The sequence below is a fragment of the Pinus tabuliformis genome, chromosome 9, assembly GCF_031772625.1.
Source record: "Pinus tabuliformis cultivar Carrire ecotype Pingquan chromosome 9, CPIR1, whole genome shotgun sequence".
In the NCBI taxonomy this organism is placed as follows: Eukaryota; Viridiplantae; Streptophyta; class Pinopsida; order Pinales; family Pinaceae; genus Pinus; species Pinus tabuliformis.
In genome coordinates, this window is record NC_142307.1 from 1,753,626,858 (window position 1) to 1,753,647,745 (window position 20,888).

At 41.5% G+C, this 20,888-nt stretch overlaps 1 protein-coding gene across 2 annotated transcripts; it reads left to right on the top strand.

The window, feature by feature from the left end:
* Positions 1-360: 360 nt before the first annotated feature.
* Positions 361-20,575, top strand: LOC149155746 (uncharacterized). Of its 2 annotated transcripts, XM_089445972.1 has the most exons (8): positions 361-552; positions 635-771; positions 890-986; positions 18,421-18,559; positions 18,756-18,838; positions 19,653-19,787; positions 19,984-20,088; positions 20,198-20,575. In XM_089445972.1, the coding sequence occupies exons 2-8, from the start codon at positions 641-643 to the stop codon at positions 20,339-20,341; spliced, it is 834 nt and encodes a 277-aa protein (XP_089302098.1). In that variant the 5' UTR covers positions 361-552; positions 635-640; the 3' UTR covers positions 20,342-20,575. The 2 variants fall into 2 exon arrangements, with proteins under 2 accessions (XP_089302098.1, XP_089302099.1); XM_089445973.1 differs by lacking the exon at positions 361-552 and having other exon boundaries at positions 18,413-18,559.
* The last annotated feature ends 313 nt before the right edge of the window (positions 20,576-20,888 follow it).

Consider the following 20,888-nt stretch of genomic DNA (forward strand, 5'->3'; position numbering starts at 1 on the left):
CCTTTAATGACCCAAGATCCAAAGGCATCTTGTAGGAGTGAAAACCTGCCCATTACAGACCACCAGCGATTTATTCCAGGTAGCGTGGGGTTTTCCTTAAATAACAGTGATGAGATAACCTGCATTTGAAGATAATAACAAAAAATAATAATCCTCATAGCTCTTTTAACCAATAAATGACTTTCTCACCATATAAAAAATATATATTACTATTAGATAATATTAAACCTTAAACCTTATCATTACGAAGTAATTTTTTTCCACGTTAAATTCTTACTTTCTCACCATATAAAAAATATATATTACTGTTAGATGATATCAAACATTAAACATTATAAGTAATTTTTTTCCATGTTAAATTCCAAGTTCGAAAATTTACCATCAATTTGTTTATGAAATTTTCGTGTCTCCCATTCAGAGATTTGCCCTAGTTAGTTAAATGAAATGGATACTGGCCATTACAAAGAAGAATGTTGTCGCAAACGTAAGTGTGTTGGTCCAATGTCCTGAGGAAACCCGATATTGATTGCTGGAGCGAGCTTGCTTGCACAGGTTTGCTGTTCATACCTCACAGAACAAAGCTTGCTTACACAGGCTTTACAGCCCTTTAACTTCGTTGTTTCACGGTACGCAGGGTGTTATGGGATCAACGCCAGATGTCCCCATTCTACAGCAGGAGGAGGATGAACAGGAGACGGAGCAGCAGCCCAATGGAAAGGGCAATGATATCATCCCATCCACTGCTTCAGTTTATTTAAATCCCCAATACTGGTAAAGATAATATTGCCCAGTTCCTTCCCATCCCTGCACTGTTAGCCGTGAAACCGCTTGGATTCAGTTTCAAATGTCAACGATATGTATATATATTATATTGCATTTGGGGATGCAGGGACGACCGTTTTGTGAAGGAGGATCACTATGAATGGTTCAAAGATTACTCTCAATTCCGCCATCTCGTGGCCTCGTCTCTCAAGTCGTCGGACAGAGTAAGCTCCTCATCACTACCCCAGGTTTTCAAATTAAGCTAAATTCTACTGCATTGAAGAGTTGCATGTAAGTTAATCTTCTTGGGCATAACAGTACTTTCTCCTTGTTTTCATAATTACAGAATAGGACACACAACACATGTCAACTAAAACAATATGCACCTAAATTTGAGACACGGGAATAAATATGCGAGGATCTGCCAAAAAAGACACGGAGGAAATCAAAAGAAATGCCCCTCAAAATTAGGAAAACGGTCGACCCTGCATCCCCAAATTGTTTGGATTTAATTTCCTAAACAGTCCTTGAACACTTCCCAGAAGCTGTAGTAAATTTTTCCTTGAGTCCCCTCTACTTGGTTATGTCAACTAAAACAATATGCACCTAAATTTGAGACACGGGAATAAATATGCGAGGATCTGCAAAAAAAGACACGGAGGAAATCAAAAGAAATGCCCCTCAAAATTAGGAAAACGGTCGACCCTGCATCCCCAAATTGTTTGGATTTAATTTCCTAAACAGTCCTTGAACACTTCCCAGAAGCTGTAGTAAATTTTTTCTTGAGTCCCCTATACTTGGTTTCGGCTTCAAATCCCATGGGACATCTTTGGCCTGTTGTGATAAGGCTAAGCGTAGGCTTTCCCACCCTCTTGGAGTTTTGGTTCTTGGTAAGTCATACACTCCTGGTATATTTGGCTTATCTGGCTTAAGAACCGTGGGATATACTCTTGGTGTTATAGTGGTTGCAGCAGCTAAGTTTGATTCTGAGCCTCACCTAGATTACTCCAACAAGTTACTGCTTTACCATGGTAAACAAAAGAAGAAGAAGAAAAGTGAGAAAAGTAAAGTAAATTAATTAATTAATTAATTTCCTTGGGTCCTAGAAAATTGCCAGAAATCTCTAAAAATCTCTTAACGTTTTCCCTGTACTCAAATTCAAGGTTGATTTTCTTTACATGTTGCAACTGTTTTTCTTTTCAGTGAGTAAAAGGTGATCCATATTCAAGGTTGATTTTCTTTACATGTTGCAACTGTTTTTCTTTTCAGTGAGCCAAAGGTGATCCATGTATCTGTCCCCTGTGGATGTGTTTTAAGCATAGTTTTAAAACTCCGACTTCGACTCCGACTCGGCCGAGGATCGACTCCGACTCCGACTCCGAAACGGCAATGACTCGGTGGGCTCGATTTCAATGACTCAGTCGTAAAAAATACATTAAATATTTATTTTTTTTTATAAAAAAACATAATTTTAAAGATTTTAAACATAATTTTAAAGATTTTCATTCATGTTTCCAAACACACAGTCTTATAATATAGATGGAAGACAACATATGATCAAAGTAGGCTCATGAACCAATCCATTATATCAAAATGGTACCCAATGGCAATACATAGTCAACTGTCATACATGATCAAAGACTCAAAACAAAAAACACATAACCAAGGAGGCTAGAAATGGCCTCTACAACAAAAGTAAACTGTGACCAGACTCCAGTACTATTTCTACAACTATTGGCTAGTAGCTACTGCCAGAGGAGCCAAGATCATGTCGATCAATCTCTGGATCATCATCAGAGTCAGATAGGGGGCCCCATGGCTCCTCCTCATCATCATCATCTCCAACTGCAGCTGTAGAAGTGGTACCACTAGCAGGCTGTGCAACTGCAGCAGATGCAAGCTGAGATAGAGTAGATATGCGGCTGCGCTTCTGTCGTGGCTGAGCAGAGGAAGCACCAGCAACTGGAGTCCTTGCTGGCTGTGAGACTGAGGCTGGTGGATTGGGATCTGCATTCAAATGAACAACATGTTCAAGTTCAACTGATGTCTCAATATCTAAATCTAACTCAAGATCCTCATCAGGATCAAACTCTGCTGGACGACTCTCCACTACCCAATTTGATGTTGAATCAATGTCTTCCAACACAATGGGATCTGAATTAGGTCTTTTGTTCAGCAAATGGTTTCATCTGAGTCGGAGGTTGTATTGGACATAAACTAGATCATTTAACCGTTTTTGATCCAAACGGTTTCTTTTCTTTGTGTTACTTGGGAGCAGGAGCGAAAACGGGAGCGGGAGCGACATTTTCAGAAGCTCCTGGTTTGGGAGCGAATCCCAGAGGAGTTCAACAACCAATGTCACTAACATCAAGGTACATAGAGGGATTGGTGCTCTTGATTAAATACGAGTTCCATACCCTAATACATGACAAAATTCAATGGAAACATTGCAATCCTCCAATCCTGAAATCTTGAAAAACTGATAAGTTTGCTGGATTTTGAATGAAATCTAAAATTCTACTTTCTCCATATGAAATCCAATGAGGCCGAAACCACTCTCAAACATCCTGAGTCATTTCATGGTAATGTTAAAAATTTAAGTAAAAGGATGAAAATGAAGATTAAGGAGAATGTCACTTTTACTTTAAGAATTTAACATTACCATGAAATTTGAATAGCATATCAATAGTAGAGAGCATTTGAGTGTGTTAAATAGGGTTTGGGAGGGGGAAATGGACCCCAAATAACATTTAACTAATTCATAAAACACATTGGAGTTTAAACCAATCAGCAAACACTTCAAAATGTCATTAAAAAAATATCAAATCGCTGTTTTGATGGGGTTACAGGCCACTGGTTATGACTTGGCCGAGTCAATACAAAAACGGCCGAGTAGGCCGAGTCAGCCATGACTCGGCCGAGTCATTGAATGACTCGGCCTACTCATGGCTGACTCGGCCTACTGAACCGTTTCCTCCACCGAGTCACATTTTTGGGCAATGAAACGGATCAACTCGGCTGTTTCCGTTTCGAATCGGCCGAATTTTAAAACTATGGTTTTTTAAGCTCTTGTACAATCTGACCTTGTTGGCTTTCCCACTTTCTTCCCTTTGGTACTATTTTTTCCTTTGTGATTCATGATCCCCCTGGAGCTTGATTACCTGTTAGATTTTAATACGCAGCTTACCAATTTAATAGATTTTTGAAATGAAAGAACTGAGAAACTGAACTTCCAAATACATTTACTAAATAAGCTGTGTATTCTATCTAAATAATAGCAGCGGAAATAAACTCTAATGACACAAGCACATTAACACATAACACAAAAATTTACTCAGGAAACCCCAACTGAGGAAAACCTGCAAATTGTTGGTGGTTTTATTAGCTTCAACAAATTAGAGTTCTTCAGAAAATGATTACAAGTAAGGGATGACTTCCCTTTTCAATAACAAATCCTCTAAAACAGCTCTCTAACAAGTCACAAACTCCTCACTCAAACTTGGCCTGGCTGGAACAACATTATACGGATTCCTGGTTGAGTTGTACGTCTGTGTTGTACGGCCTAGTTACACTGGCTCTGCGTGCTGGTGAGGTTGTGATGCTGGCTGAAGATGAACTAGGCTGTTTGGCCCTCCTTTCTCTTCCTCTGTGCGCTGAATTGAACTCTCAATAGCTGAAAACCCTAGCTGCTCTAATGGTGAGCTAAAACCACCAAGTCGTCTTGTGCATAATGAACTGAATATGTGCCCTTTTGCTCCTTTGAAGTCGACCTGGTCCCACCATCCCCACGAATGGCTGAGATTAAATCTCAATGGATCATTGAGATCACTTCAATTTTTTATTATAGGAAAATTTAAAATTTTCCTCAGTCAAAATAATGAGAAAAAGTGTAAACTGCGCCTTGGCCCACTTGTGCCCCCCTCGTTAAATTTAGTGCACCTCTAAACTTAGTTGAACCCTTTCTCCTCTAACTCCATTCAACACTCCCTCTTAGAGAGGAAGGTGTTCCGTACTACACCCATTCTATCTCTGAAGTAGACAAATCTGCCCCTTGCCAATGCCTTGGTTATAATATTAGTTGTATGCTTCTTTGTAGACACATGCTAGAGTCTAACTTTACCCCTCTGAACACAATCTCTGATATGGTGGTACCAAATCTCGATGTGCTTGGAGCGGTCATGAAACACCAGATTCTTAGAGAGCTTAATGCAACTCTGATTGTCACAACGTATGACTGTGGGCTCCAACTTCTGACTGAACAACCCAACAAGTAGTTTCTCAACTAGATGGCCTTGCAAATTGCCAGGTTGACAACCATGTATTCGGCCTTAGCTAAGCTTAGTGCCATTGACCTTTGTTTCCTGTTGAACCAAGAAACAACTGTTGACCCAACACTGAAGGTACAACTTGAAGTGCCCTTCCTGCCTGTTGAACTACCTACCTAATCTGCATCTATGAAACCCTAAAGGCTCATGCCATCAACCTGCTGTACAACAACCCATAATCTGTTGTGCCCTTGAAATACCTCAACACGTGCTTGGCAACAACCCAAGGCACTCTGGTCGGCTCAACCATGAACTGGCTCAACTAGTTCACTGCAAAGCAAATGTTGGCTCGTGTGTTCACTAGATACATCAATGACGCAATAAACTACTTGTAAAATGTGGCATCAACTCGTTCTGCTTTGGTAGCGTCTACGTTCCTATAGTTTGTGACTAGAAGCATGGTCATGGGCCTGCGATCCTCCATGTGGAACCTCTTGAGAATCTCCTATGTGTGCTTGCCCTGCCCCAAGAAAATCTCCCCATCACCCTTGCAATCCTAGATCAGGCTCTCTGGTCCTATAAGTATCAAGGCATCCACATACAACACTAGAATGAGTAGAAGACCTCCAACCACATTGTAATACAGGTTGGGGTCCACCTCACTCTTAGTGAAGCCCAATCCTTGAAGGTAGTTGTCTATCCAGGCATACCATGCCTTCAGTGCCTGCTTGAGCCCATAAAGAGCTCTCTTTAGCCTGCAAACATGCGTGTCTCTGCTAAAAGTCTCAAACCCCTCAAGCTGCTCAACATATATTTCTTCCTCAACAACTTTGTTAAGGAGGGCAGTCTTTATGTCCATTTGGTGGATCTTACACGCTATCTGTGCTACAATCACCAATATGGTCCTAATGGATCGTATCGGGCCATTGGTGCAAGCGTCTCATTTTAGTTTATCCCCTCAACCCGAGAGAGCCCTTTGGCCACAAATCTAGCCTTGCTCTTCTCGACACTCCCATCATCTGCTTGCTTGACCTTATACAGCCAACGTGAACCAACCACTGATTTTCCAGTCGGTCTTGACACTATCGCCTAGACGTTGTTCGTCGTGATGGAGGAATATTCCTCCACCATGGCATCTCGACATACCTGCTAAGAGGCTGCGTTCTTGTAGCAAGAACGCTTTGAGTCTATGATCTATCAACTTAGTCATCAGTCCATGTACCCCCGTGTATCTTTATGGTTGTCTACTTTCTTTGCATGTGGAGTTGGGGGCTCCAACTCTCTCTTGAGCCTACCTAATCAATTGATCTACCTACTTGGCTCGTCCTCTCTCTGTACTGGGAGTCACTAGCTTAGTGGGCCCCACTCGCTCTACTCTCTCCTCCTGTTCCTGCGTTTCCTCCTCATTTGCGTGCTGCTCAGCCTGCCAAATAACTCGCTGTGATGAAGTATGAGGAGTTGGTTGAGCCTCTTGTTTGGTAGCCTACTGCTCCTCCTGTGCTCCCCCCTGCTCACGCTCCAAGGACTTCTTCCTAAGAGCCCTTTCCTCTTTGAACTTCACATCATGCCTGATCACCGTCTTCTTGAGTGTTGGGATGTACAACCTGTGCACCTTAGATGTCTCATTGTAGCGCACGAAAATAACCTTCTCTGTTGTGGGCTCTAGCTTCTTCCAGTTACCAGAAGGCACATGGCAGTAAACAACACTGCCAAAATTCCGGAGGCGAGACACGTCAGGCTTCTTACCTATGAAAGCCTCCTCTAGTTTGACTCTGCCTAACACCTTATGTGGGCGCCTGTTCTGCAAAAAGACTGTAGTGTTGCATGATTATGCCCAAAGGAACATATGTAGTCCCTTGACATGCAACATGGCCTTAGTTGCTCCAACAATGCTTTGGTTCTTGCACTCAGCCACCCCATTTTGCTGAGGGTTATAGGGTGTGGTGAGTTGTCTCCTAATGCCCTCCTTGGCACACAAGTCCTTGAAGGCATTGGAGATGTACTCCCCACTGTTGTTTGACCTCAGTGCCTTGATCTTTTTACCTGTCTGGTTCTCCACCAAGGCTTTAAACTCCACGAACTTTGAGAAGACTTCATCTTTCTTCTTCATGAAGAAGATCCAAGTCTTTCTCGAGTGGTCATCAATGAAGGTGACATAGTATCTGTATCCCATAAGGGATGGAGAGGAAAATGGTCCACAAACATCCAAATGAACCAGCTCCAAGATGCTTTCGGCCCTGTTGTCTCTGCTGGGGAAGGATGTCTTGGCATACTTGCCAAGTGTGCAACCTTTGCACACGTCATGCTGGTCTACACCGCACTGGGGCATCCTTGTGGGAATCTCCCCGAGGATTTTTAATGCTCCATGGTGTAAGTGACCCATACGCCTATGCCAAAGCTCCCCAAGGTCACGACTCTGCTCACTAACTCCTTTGTTGCTCAAGGTTGCAGCTGTCTCAAACTGAAGCCTGTAGAGGTTCTTCACCCTAACTCCAATCTGCTTAGCTGCTCCGGAGTTGAAAGGCTTGATAAAGGCCTTTCCTTTGCTGAAGATAACCTCATAACCCTTGTTCTCCAAGGTTGAGACTAAAACAAGGTTTTTCTTCAAACCTGGGACGTAGAGGACATCTCTGAGGTAGAGAGGATTCCCGGACTCCCTCTCAAACTTGATAGTACCCACGCCCTTGGCTAGGTACTTGCCATCATCTCCTAGCTCTATATGAAACTGCATGTCCTTCTCGGTCAATTGGCTAAAATACTCCTTGTTCCCGGTCATGTGACAAGATGCTCCATTGTCAACATACCACACGCTGCTAGCCACTAAGCTTGCCATGCAAGCTATGAGCGAGAACTCCCTCTCAAAGTGAGAAGTGAACTCCTCCACCTCTGCTGATGCTGCCACATGGTCCTTCTTGGACCCCTTCTTCCTGCTTGGACATTTGGTGGAGTAGTGTCCAAACTGATGGCAAGAGAAGCACTTTATCTTACTGAGATCTTTCTTCTTCTTCTCGCTTTTGGAGCTAGACTCGACCCCTCTTGCACCTTTCTTGCCCTTGGCCTTGCCCCCTTTGTCAGTAGGGCAAATTTCTCTTCTTCCTCTCTCTTGACATGAGACCCAGATCTAGTCTACTTTCAAATCTCCTCCTGGACGCAGTCACTCCATAATTGCTCCTAGTCTGGAAGCTTCTCTCTGCCACTCACTGCATCAGTGAAGTTTTCCCATGACTTGGAAAAGTCGAATACTGCAAAAATGACAAGGTCTTTGTTCGAGACTGCCCCCCCAACTCGAACTAGCTCATCCCTCACTTGTGTGAACCTAGTGAGATATGACACCACAACCTCAGACTAAGCCATTTTGATGTTTCTGAGTTTGACTTTGAGTACTAGCTTCCTGGCCTCACTCAAACCCTGGTACAGTGCTATGATGGCTGACCACACAGCCTGAGTTGTCTTCTTGCCAGAGATGTGAGGTATGATATGATCCTTGACTCCTTTAAGGATAATTCTTTAGGCCTTAGCGTTCTTCTTATTGTGCTGGGTCAGTTGCTGAGGGTATGCTAGGTTGGGCTAGTGAATTGTCCACAAACCCCCAAACTCCTTGCTCCTCTAGCACTACACCAATCTTCTCCCTCCAAGAACAAAAAATTGAGGCCCCATCAAGGCGTTCCTCAAATCTCAACCCCAAATATGCCATACCGCAGTTCGATCTGCTCATAAACCCCAGCACAAAGCTGCTTGGAGAAAACCATTGCGCAAAGCTCTTTCTGGAAAACCCTAACGCATGTACTTACTAATAAACTGTGCCTTCTTTGTCTTTAAACCTGCTCTTGAGGAAGTAAACACGCTTTTTGGTCTTCAATCAGAGGTTGCACTTCGATACCATGTTAGATTTTAATACCCAACTACTAATTTAATAAATTTTTGGAATGAAAGAACTGAGAAACTGAACTTCCAAATACATTTACTAAATATGCTGAGTATTCTAACTGAATAATAGCAGTGGAAATCAACTCTGAAGACACAAGCACATTAATAGATAACACAAATTTACCCAGGAAACCCCAACTGGGGAAAACCTGCAATCTGTTGGTGGTTTTATTAGCTTCAACAAATTAGAGTTCTTCAGAAAATGATTACAAATAAGGGATGACTTCCCTTTTCAACAACAAACACTCTGAAACAATTCTCCAACAAGTCACAAATTCCTCACTCAAACTCGGCCTCGCTGAAACATTGTTGTACGGATTCCTGGTTGAGTTGTATGGCCGCATTGTACGACTTTGTTATGCTGGCTTTGCATGCTAGTGAGGTTGTGATACTAGTTGAAGATGAACTAGGCCGTTTGGCCCTCCTTTCTCTTCCTCAATGCGCTGAATTAAACTCTCAATAGCTGAAAACCCTAGCTGCTCTAATGTTGAGCTAAAACCACCAAGTCGTCTAGTGCATAATGAATCAAATCTGCGACCTTTTGCTCCTTTGAAGTCAAGTTGGGCCCACCATCTCCATGAATGGCTGAGATTAAATCTCAATGGATGGTTGAAATCACCTCAATTTTTTACTATAAGTCAAAATAATGAGATAAAGTGTACATTGTGCCTTGGCCCACCTGTGGGTCCTCTTGCTAAATTTAGTGCACCTCTAAATTTAGCTGAACCCTTCCTCCTCTAACTCATTCAACATTATTGCTACGTTCACAAAATAATTGTACCAGGCAGATCTACCCAAAAGGGTCACTTCCTGCCAGCTCAACAATGAACCCTGCCCCCGAGATTGTAGACGGAATTGAACCGGTGACATCTCATAGCAAAGGTGCTTTAACAATGGGAGACCAACTGAGCTATCCCTCAAGGCTTTTTCTTCTTTTTGGTATATGATGTGTTTTCTTTGTTTTTGGTGACCTACCTTCATCCTTATTCTCCATGGTACTTTTAATCCTATTAGCCTTCTAAAAGCTTTAGTTCCTACTATAAGTAATGAGCCACACACACTATCCAAGTGACAAATCAAAACATGACAAAAACATAACCGTGTTTTAAAAACTTCTACGCAATTATGCAGATGAAAAAGAGACATTCATTTAATCTATTCACAATGATGCTAATTGCACTATTTATGCTCAGTGAGCAGTTAAGGTGCAATCACAGAGTTGACACCTCGGAATTAGTCATCTTCATTCATGCTAAGCGTGGATTGCGAGGTCGAAGTGCGAAAGAGGTGATGAGTCATCTTATTTGCGTTTTGGAACCATTTGCCCATTGTCGTGGATTATGTTGAGGGAAGGGCTTTGTATTGTTTTTTGAGTTAAGAATGGACTTTTCCCCATTTTGTTTCTTTGCGAACTAAACATCCAAGCTCTTCTACTTTATAACCATATTTGGTGGTTTCATTCATTTTTTTGTGTGGTTCAGTGTACCGCAGATTGATACTAGCTACATCCATGGAAAACCCACCCGTGTCTAGGTGAGCCAATTATCTTTCATGTAGAAATGGCTCCCAAGGAGCGAGCATGTCAATATCAGTGGGACAGGAACCTGAGTGGGGAGGATAATAGCAACTCCATACCACCTGAGTTACACCCGCTTGACAATTTTTTTTTTTTGGTGTGGTTCATTGCCCTGGAGATTGATACTAGCTACTTCCATGGAAAACCTACCAGTGTCTAGGTGAGTCGATTATCTTTCATGTAGAAATGGCTCCCAAGGAACGAGCATGTCAATATCCGTGGGACTGGAACCTGGATAATATCGACTTGTTCCTACCATCTAAGCTACACCCACTTGACTTGGTTATTTCATTCATAATGTATAGTGGGAACCTAAAGTAGGAAATTTATTAATAATGACTGCTATTTAGAGTCTATACCTTTAAAATAAAACCTTTGCTGTACATTGTTTGATGTTGTCCAAGTTTTACTAGCCTACCATTCACTATGGACCTGAAAGGCACTCTCCTACAGGCATGACAATATCGAATTAAGGGTTGTATCTTTGTTAAGCCTGAAGTTGGGTAAGGTATACTGGCCTTAACGATAATTAACCTTCCAACACTATTTGATTCATACAATTCTAGCTTGCCAAGTTGATTTGTAATGAATATGCCATCCTGTAGGAAGATTGCCAAGCTCTTCTTTAACATTAGCCATATTGAAGTTACCATAAAGATTCCATGAAATAGAAGCAAATTTTAGGCTAATTCCAAGTTTATCTTTCACTAGTAGTGTTGAGGGATAAATGTTGGGTGACTATTAACTTCATTATCAAAACTCAAAATAGTTTGTCTCGTTCTATCAGACAAGTCCATGTTACTGGTCAGTTTCCATTGGCCCTGCAGTGGACATATTCATGAGGAGTTGGGTGCTTGGGATTTTCGTAGTGTTGTTTTAGCACTTTTTTATAACTACTTGTTAAAATTGTCAACTAGGGCCAAATTCCATGTGGGTCATCTTATTTATGCAGCTGATATTTTTCTTGGATTCCTTCGTCGAGAGGTGTAGGATTGATCTAAAGATCATCCGATTCCGACATGTATTCATGGAGATACGAATTTTTTTGTGTTATGGGACATTTCGTCAAGGTCGGCCAACAACCAAATTGCTCCCACTTGTGCTCAACGTTTTAGTATAAAAAGAGATGGCTTGCTAGTCATTTGGACACACACTCTTCTTGTGAATGTTTCCTCTCCACTTGTCTTTGGGTTTTGGTGGAAGGAAGAGTCACTAAGAGAATACACTACCCTAGAGGGTTTGCCCTAACTCTAGACACTATCTTAAGGAAATCTATATGCTGCCCTAAGAGGAGATACCCCAGCCCTACTTACAGTCAAAAGGAGAAGGATCTATGCTGTCTTATATGCAGTCAAGATGAGGGTCTCCTAGCAGCAATGAGGGAATTTCTACATGCCACTCAACGCTGGCCAAAAGAAGTCTAAACGCTGTCAAGGAAACATGTCCTAACCACATTCATGAAGGAGACTTATGGAGGCTCCTTCGCTGTCCAAAAAGGGCTTCTATAACGCAGCAAGGAGAGATGTTTATATACCCTAGAACATAGTCATGGTGAAGACCTTAACACTGTCCATAAGAGATCTACACTCTGCCTTATCTAGGCCCTAAAGGAGATCCCTAATATGCTGTTCTAGGCCGTAGTTTGAGGAGGGTTTTCATGTGCCCTAACCGCTGTGAGTACAAGCCCTAGTTGGGAGGGCTATAGACTTAACCCAGCCACAGATAATGAAAAGAGTTGGCTGCAGTCCTAGGGGATCTCTAGCTGTCAAAGAGAGTAACCATACGCTGCCTAAAAGGTTCCTCATCCACAGTCCAAACACTCAGTCTAATCCGTTGTTCCACAGAGGCATCTATCTGCCCTAGCTGCAGTGAAAGGTGAAGGTTACAACCATCGAAATAAGGGTCTCTAACAGCTGTCATTTGTGCTTCAAACCGCAATCAAAGTAGGGCCTATGGAGAGGACTCTTTCAACCACTAATGATGAAGTTAAAGAGGTCCATATCTCTGTAAGGAAGGAACCCTAAGAAACTGTAAGGAAAGGTGACTGTACAGTAATAAGGCTGAGTGGAAAACGTTGCTGTTCAAGGGTAAAGATAGCTGGGTAATGTATGATAACCTTACTTGCTGCTGGGCTAGGCCACAGGCCATAGCCAACATCATAGATTGTGTTAAGGGTTGCACAAGCCAGTCTTGAACCTCAAATTATCATGACAGTATAAGGACTGAAGTTTGATGCGACTGCTTGTACTGCAGCATGATGTAATGAGGTACAACATGATGTAATGAGGTGCAGCATGATGTGATGGATGCAGCAGCATGAATGGTTACAACAGCATGATGTATTGCAGCAGCATGAAGATGATGCATTGCAGTATGCATTCTGTGTGTGATGGTGCAGCATGGTGCAACACGGTGATGATGGACAGGGTATGATGGGTACAGCATGATGATGAGGTACAACTCAGTGATGGGAGCAGCATAGTGATGAGAGCAGATCAGTGATTGGGTGCAGCACAGTGACGTGTGCAGCATGATGATGAGGTGCAACACAGTGATGGGTGCAGCATGGTGATGGAGTCACCTTGGAGGATCAATTGAAGCAATATACCTTCACCTGAGTTCAGATCAACTACCTCATTATGTTATCTTCATGGTGAAGATCTCTGCTCTTACCTTGTCAAGTTAAAGTGTTGACTTTTGATGTATATGTACTATCTCTCTCTCTGTTGAACTATTGAAGAATATAAGAAGAATTGATCAAGGGTTTCCCCACATTGGGGTTTGTCCCTGGCTGGCGCCACATCTTGTGTCCTCTTGTGTTGGCTTGTCTTCTGCGATTTATGTTTATGTTCTATCTGCATTTTACTATCATGCTAAATGTGATTGCTATTTTGGAATTGATCTTGAGCTAATATGAAAAATTGAAGTAAATTGCGCTAAGCATAGAACATACCTAAAATTAACATGGTATCAGCGCTGAGGCGAAGACAAAGCCCAAGCAAGAGTGAAAGTGCAATCACCGAAGACAGTTGGAAAGGACAAAAAGGCTCAATGGGTTCCTCATCCCTCGTCAAATTCACCAAGGGTGAAGTCGAAGTTGAGAATATTATCAGAGTGGCGCAACAGAAGCATTTGATGGCCTATTTAAAGATCACTTCAATGGGAAGTCCGGATCTAAGGGTGGAAGGAACGATGAATGCCTTGCGTGCAATGAGTTTGCCCATTATGCGAAGGAGTGTTTGAATAGAAGGGACACATCACTTGATGATGATAACAATCATTCCATGGGCATCTTCAATGATTGAAGGAACGACAGGTACAATGGCAAAGGAAAAAGGAATGTAGGTCACCAAGGAAATGGCTGGCTTTTCAAAGAAAGAAAGAGGTATGTAGAATCAAATGTTGTTTCTGATAAGCTGAAGGAGTATTATCTTATATTGGCCCTCTCCATTACTTCTCCTCCAAACTCTTTGGGAATCTGGCTTATTGATAGTAGTGCTTCAAGGCGCTTCATTAGATAGAAGGAAACTCTCTCTAGTTTGATAGAGAGGGAGATAATCATGGAGATTATTACTAGAGACGATGCCACCTATCCCGAAAAGGGTGTAGGGAATGCTGCCCTTAAATTGAATGAGGGTAGCTCAATTCATTTTCAAGAAGCTCTTTATCTCAAGAAGAACCTGGGGTCCATTTCGACAATGGAAGACAAAGGTGGCATTCATCAATGGAAAGGTACGTGTGTGGATAAGGAATTTTAAAAGATGCTTTTGAGTTCAGGGTTGGCAATTTGTATCAAGTTGCAGGAAGTCCATTGGGGACCATGTCAGTTGACACATCTCTTCTATAGCACCGGAGGTTTGCTCATTATGGGGCCCTACTCGATGTGTGTCAAATGGTGACAGGAATGCCTGAACTCAAGAAGAGCATGAAGGTACATGTTCGAGATGTACCGAAGGAAAACTTACAAGGGGACCATTCCCCTCATGTAGCAAGTCCACAGATTTGGAACAACCCGAGGGGTTTGAGATTCATGATCAGGAATCTCATGTATGCAGGTTGAAGAAAGCTCTCTATGTCTTTAGAGCAAACACCCCGGGCTTGATATGAGAGGATTGATAGCTAGCTGATGAAGCTGAGATTCACTAGGAGTGAAGCCGATCCAAACCATTGCTTGAAGGTTGTGGATGATAGACCTCTCATACTGGCACCTTATGAGGACGACCTCTTTCTGACAAGTGTAGACCCTCTCATTTGCAAAAGTAAGAGGGAGTTGGATTCCGGATTTGGAATGGTGAACTGCAAGCCCGTGACTACCTCGATGAAGCCTAACTTTAAGAAGTTATGCGGTAGTGATGCTGGACCTGATTTGGGAAATGCCTCTGAGTTTCATAAACTCATACTAGCATTGATGTTCTTGGTGAACTCCCGTCCAGATATATGTTTTGCAGTTAGCATGTTGAGCTCATATATGGTTGAGCCTCACTGGATTGGTGCCAAGAATCATTTGAGATATCTTTGGGGCACAATCTTTCATGGATTGAGATACACTGCCGAAAATGTGAAGCTGAATGATTATTTGAATATTGACTGGGCAGACAGTGTGGAGGATCGCAAGAGCACTTCTAGGTGTTGATTCCCTTTGGGATCTGCTTCGATATCCTTGATGAGCAGGAAGCAGAAGTCGGTTGCTTTGAGCACCAATGAGGTCAGATACATAGCTGCGAATATGACCTCATGTGAAGTTGTCTGGTTGAGGAAGCTCTTCAGTGAGCTGTTTGGACATGTATTGGATATCATTGTGATCTTCTGTGACAACTAGAGGGGGATTCGATTGTTGAGGAATCCTGTGTTCTATGATCGCTCCAAGCATATAAACATCAGGTACCACTTTATCTGGGATATTGTACATCGAGGAGCAAGAAGACATTGTACATTGAGCTCTGGGAGCTCCGGGGGGCTTGGGGGTAAATCTTGGAGCGATGAGCAACCATAGGGTGAGTGGTTTAGCCTTCCCTTGGGATACCCTTGGCAACATGTAGGGAGGATGAGTGGTTCATCCTTTTCCTGCTGAGACATCCTACCCATGTAGTCTGGGACTCATGGAAAGTACCTCTCATCTAGCTAATGAGTAGGGAAATGAGGATAGGGACCATAGTAGTACCTATGGACGTATCGTGTTACTACTGTACTCCCTATGCTAGGATGATATTGATCTGGGATCAAATGGAATTGACTTCGGGTCAGTAAGAGTAATATAACTCACTCTATTTTGGAATTGACTTCAGGTCAGTAAGAGTGGTATGAGACACTCTCTTTATTTGGAACTGATTTTGGAAGTAAGAGTGGTATGAGACACTCTCTTTTATATGGGACTGACTTCGGGTCAGTAGAGGATGGTATGATACATTCTCGATCATTTCTTCTTCTTCATAGTTCAGTAGAGCAGTCCAGGGCTTTGATGGCAGAGATAGTATAGTCTGGCAGATGGAGTTCTCCCTAGTTGAGAGGGAGTGTTAAAATTGGCAACGAGGGCCAAAATCCATGTGGGTCATCTTGTTTATGGCAGCTGATATTTTTCTTGGATTCCTCTCGTCGAGAGGTGTAGGATTGATCTAAAGATCATCCGATTCTGACATGTATTCATGGAGATATGAATTTATTTGTGTTATGGGACAATTCGTCAAGGTCGGCCAGCAACCAAATTCCCCCCAGTTGTGCTCAACGTTTTAGTGAAAAAAGAGATGGCTTGCTAGTCATTTGGACACACACTCTTCTTGTGATCTCTTCCTCTCCACTTGTCTTTGGGTTTTGGTGGAAGGAGGAGTCACTAAGAGAATACACTGCCCTAGAGGGTTTGCCCTAACTCTAGACACTATCTAAAGGAAGTCTATACGCTGCCCTAAGAGGAGATACCCTAGCCCTACTTACAGTCAAAAGGAGAAGGCTCTACACTGTCTTATATGCAGTCAAGATGAGGGTCTCCTAGCAGCAAGGAGGGAGTTTCTACATGCCACTCAACGCTGTCCAAAAGAAGTCTAAACGCTGTCAAGGAAACATGTCCTAACCGCAGTCATGAAGGAGACTTAGGGAGGCTCCTTTGCTGTCCAAAAAGGGCTTCTATAACGCAGCAAGGAGAGATGTTTATATACCCTAGAATGCAGTCACGGTGAAGACCTTAACGCTGTCCATAAGAGATCTACATGCTGCCTTATCTAGGCCCTAAAGGAGATCCCTAATACGCTGTTCTAGGCCACAGTTTGAGGAGGGTTTTCATGTGCCCTAACCGCTGTGACTACAAGCCCTAGTTGGGAGGGCTATAGTCTTAACCCAGCCACAGATAATGAAAAGAGTTGGCCGCAGTCCTAGGGGATCTCTAGCTGTCAAAGAGAGTGACCATACGCCGCCTAAAAGGTTCCTCATCCACAGTCTAAACCCTCAGTCTAATCCCCTGTTCCAGAGAGGCATCTATCTGCCCTAGCTGCAGTGAGAGGTGAAGGTTACAACCATCGAAATAAGGGTCTCTAACAGCTGTCATTTGTGCTTCAAACCGCAATCAAAGTAGGGCCTATGGAGAGGACTCTTTCAACCACTAATGATGATGTTAAAGAGGTCCATATCTCTGTAAGGAAGGAACCCTTAGACACTGTAAGGAAAGGTGACTGTACAGTAATAAGGCTGATTGGAAAACGTTGCTGTTCAAGGGTAAAGATAGCTGGGTAATGTATGACAACCTTACTTGCTGCTGGGCTAGGCCGCAGGCCATAGCCAACAGCATAGATTGTGTTAAGGGTTGCACAAGTCAGTCTTGAACCTCAACTTATCATGACTGTATAAGGACTGAAGTTTGATGCGACTGCTTGTACTGCAGCATGATGTAATGAGGTGCAACATGATGTAATTAGGTGCAGCATGATGTGATGGATGCAGCAACATGATTGGGTACAACAGCATGATGTATTGCAGCAGCATGATGATGATGCATTGCAGTATGCATTCAGTGTGATGGTGCAGCACAGTGATGATGGACAGGGTATGATGGGTACAGCATGATGATGAGGTACAACTCAGTGATGGAAGCAGCATAGTGATGAGAGCAGATCAGTGATTCGGTGCAGCACAGTGACGTGTGCAACATGATGATGAGGTGCAGCACAGTGATGGGTGCAGCATGGTGATGGAGTCACCTTGGAGGATCAGTTGAAGCAGTATGCCTTCACCTGAGTTCAGATCAGCGACCTCATTATGTTATCTTCAAGGTGAAGATCTCTGCTCTTATCTTGTCAAGTCAAAGTGTTGACTTCTGATATATATGTACTATCTCCCTCTCTGCTGAACTATTGAAGAATATAAGAAGAATTGATCAAGGGTTTCCCCACATTGGGATTTGTACCTGGCTGGCGCCACATCTTGTGTCCTCTTGTCTTCTGCGATTTATGTTTATGTTCTATCTGCATTTTACTATCATGCTAAATGTGATTGTTAATCTGGAATTGATCTTGAGCTAATATAAAAAATTGAAGTAAATTGCACTAAGCATAGAACATACCTAAAATTAACACTACTATATTTGTCAGAAGTTAGAACCAAGCTGTATTAATGCAACTAATATTCAGGATTATCTTTTTATTGGTAGATTTAGACATGATTTACTATATATAACAAAGGTAATACTGAACTAGTATCCTTTCTGATTTCTTGGGGCATAATTTACTTTGGAAGGAATCTTTGAAACTGTTCCAACTTCAGATGTGTATTACATTCTAGAGATTTGTCAATTCCTAGTTGCAGCTATATTCATGTTGCCATGCATAATTAGTTATTCCAACTAGGTTTCTGTCAATGTTTTTAGTATCTGATTTTATCTTTTGGGACTGATATGAAGTGTTACAGGTTTTGGAGCTTGGCTGTGGTAGTTCCCAAATGTGTGATGGATTGTACGAGGATGGGATTACACAAATTACTTGTATAGATATTTCACCAGTTGCAGTAGAAAAGATGCAGAAGCGCTTGACAGTGAAGGGCTTTCATGGTCTGTGATTTGGGAATTCCTTTATGGGTTTTCATCTTAAGATGAGATTTTTTCAGTTAAAGACTTATATTAAGGATCTACAACATTCAAGAATCTTTAATTATACAACATCTTGATCAGATATGGTGTTCTATTGTTTCGAAAACCTTACAAACTTGTGATGCTAGGGATATTTAATCCATATCTTTTGTTACAGGTGTAAAAGTTCTAGTGATGGACATGTTAAACCTTCCCTTTGGCAGTGAAAGTTTTGATGCTGTCATTGAGAAAGGGACTATGGTGAGCTCATGAAGAAATTGTATTCTCTTAGATATAGTTATCTTAAAAGTAAAAAGGCAGCAAGATAGAGTTACATTAGAAACATCAATATTTCTTCAATTTATGTTTATATCAATACCACTGAATGTAAAAATGTTAAATGAGTGCAGAATAATATGATATTTAAAGTAAATATGTTGTAACGTGGAAACATTGCAAGCACACCTACCTTTAACTGCTACATACTTTATTTGCTTTTAACTCTTAACTGCATATTATATGCAAATGCCATTTTATGAGACTATAGACTCTAGAGAATTGAAATAATGGGCATGATTGAGTGAGTCCTGTGTTGGTAATGGAAACTAGCTGTTGACAGCACATATTCTCTGTCTCTCTCAACGCGTTCCACCCAAATTTGTAAAATAGTTCCAACTTCCAGTGTCTACCTTTGAATGGTTTGGGCCTTTCTCCACAATTTGGTTTGACTTTTGACAACTAACTATTACCTTTTATCTTCTTTCTTAGTCTCAATAGATGTATGTTCTTCACATCGTATTGCTATTCATTATTAGTCAATCCAAAGTGGTTCTTGGCACTCGAAAATTGTAATGGAACACTTAAAGAGGAATGACATATGATGTTTGTGCTTCAATAAACAGAAAGGCAGACAGTCATCCATTTCATGACCCGAACTTCATTTTAACCAGGATTTTACTCACTTAGGAATTAGGATAAATGTTTCGAGGACTCATTATACAGATTTTCAAGATATTAAGAAATTATCCAGTTGATTTATTTTATTTCATTAGATTAACACCTCCTTCATTTCAAGGATGTGCTACTTGTGGACAGTGGTGATCCCTGGAACCCGAAGCCAGAGACAGTCAGTAAGGTGAATGCAATGCTTAAAGGTGTTCACAGGGTTCTCACACCAGAAGGCATCTTTATTTCAATTTCATTTGGTCAGGTAATAAAACTGGCACTCTCTTGTAAATGTGCTGGCTATTCAATCTTGATTGGTAGAACATGCTTACATCCACACAGTATGCTTCATCAAGAACATTTTTGTGACACTATTACTGTGCATTGTTGATTGTACATCGATAGCACTTTTATTCAATAAACAGAAAATATATCTATTTTGCTATTTTTGTGTTTTACAGCCACACTTCAGGCGTCCACTTTTTGAAGCAGCTGGGTTTACCTGGTCCATGCAATGGAACACTTTCGGTGATGGGTTTCATTATTTTTTCTATACTTTAAAGAAGGTGTGGTTTCTCAACTACTTTTCTGGTTTGTATTTTATTGCATTTTCAATCCATATAGTAGGGGTATGCTTGTTCTAGTAGATCTTCTTACATACATCAGCTCTTTCAGGGAACAAGAAAAGCAAGCTTTAACCAGGACAAAAGAGAGAAAGAAGTTGATGGGAATTCTCCTTCGTTATATCAGGAGCACTTAGATTCCGAAAATTATCTTTTTCAAACACATCTGGCTGATGAGAATGAGCTTGAAGAATAGAAAGCTATTATAAATGTGTTATCGTAAATTATTACCTCGAGTAGCTGTAATTAAAATTATGTGGACAAGTTGATGCCTGTTAAAATCCATGGGATGCTACTTTGATTTTTATACTTAGAGCTGTACGCCGTATTTCAAATTTTCAACTGTAACACTATAATGTTTTCTTCAGTTAGAGCTGTATTTTTTATTCTCGTTGCTTCAATAATAATTTTACACGAGTTATTTCAATTCTTTGAATTGTAGATTGAAAGGTTTTCGATGCAAACAATTTACTAAATCTCTTTGTGATAGCATTCTGACAATACATATAACCAGCTTAGATCCATCTTAAATCAGGATCTACCAACTGCCGAGAGGGATCAAACCCAGAGTTAAGATGGATATGAACTGGTACACTTGCATTCCACAATGGATTTCCTCAAGCCTTTAAATAGGCTTCATCATAACAAATACTATGGGCTTGGTAAACCATCATTGGTAAACCCATCAAATAACTAACTCAAACTTATTTTAATAATTATCATTTTTTAATTTGACCAATCAA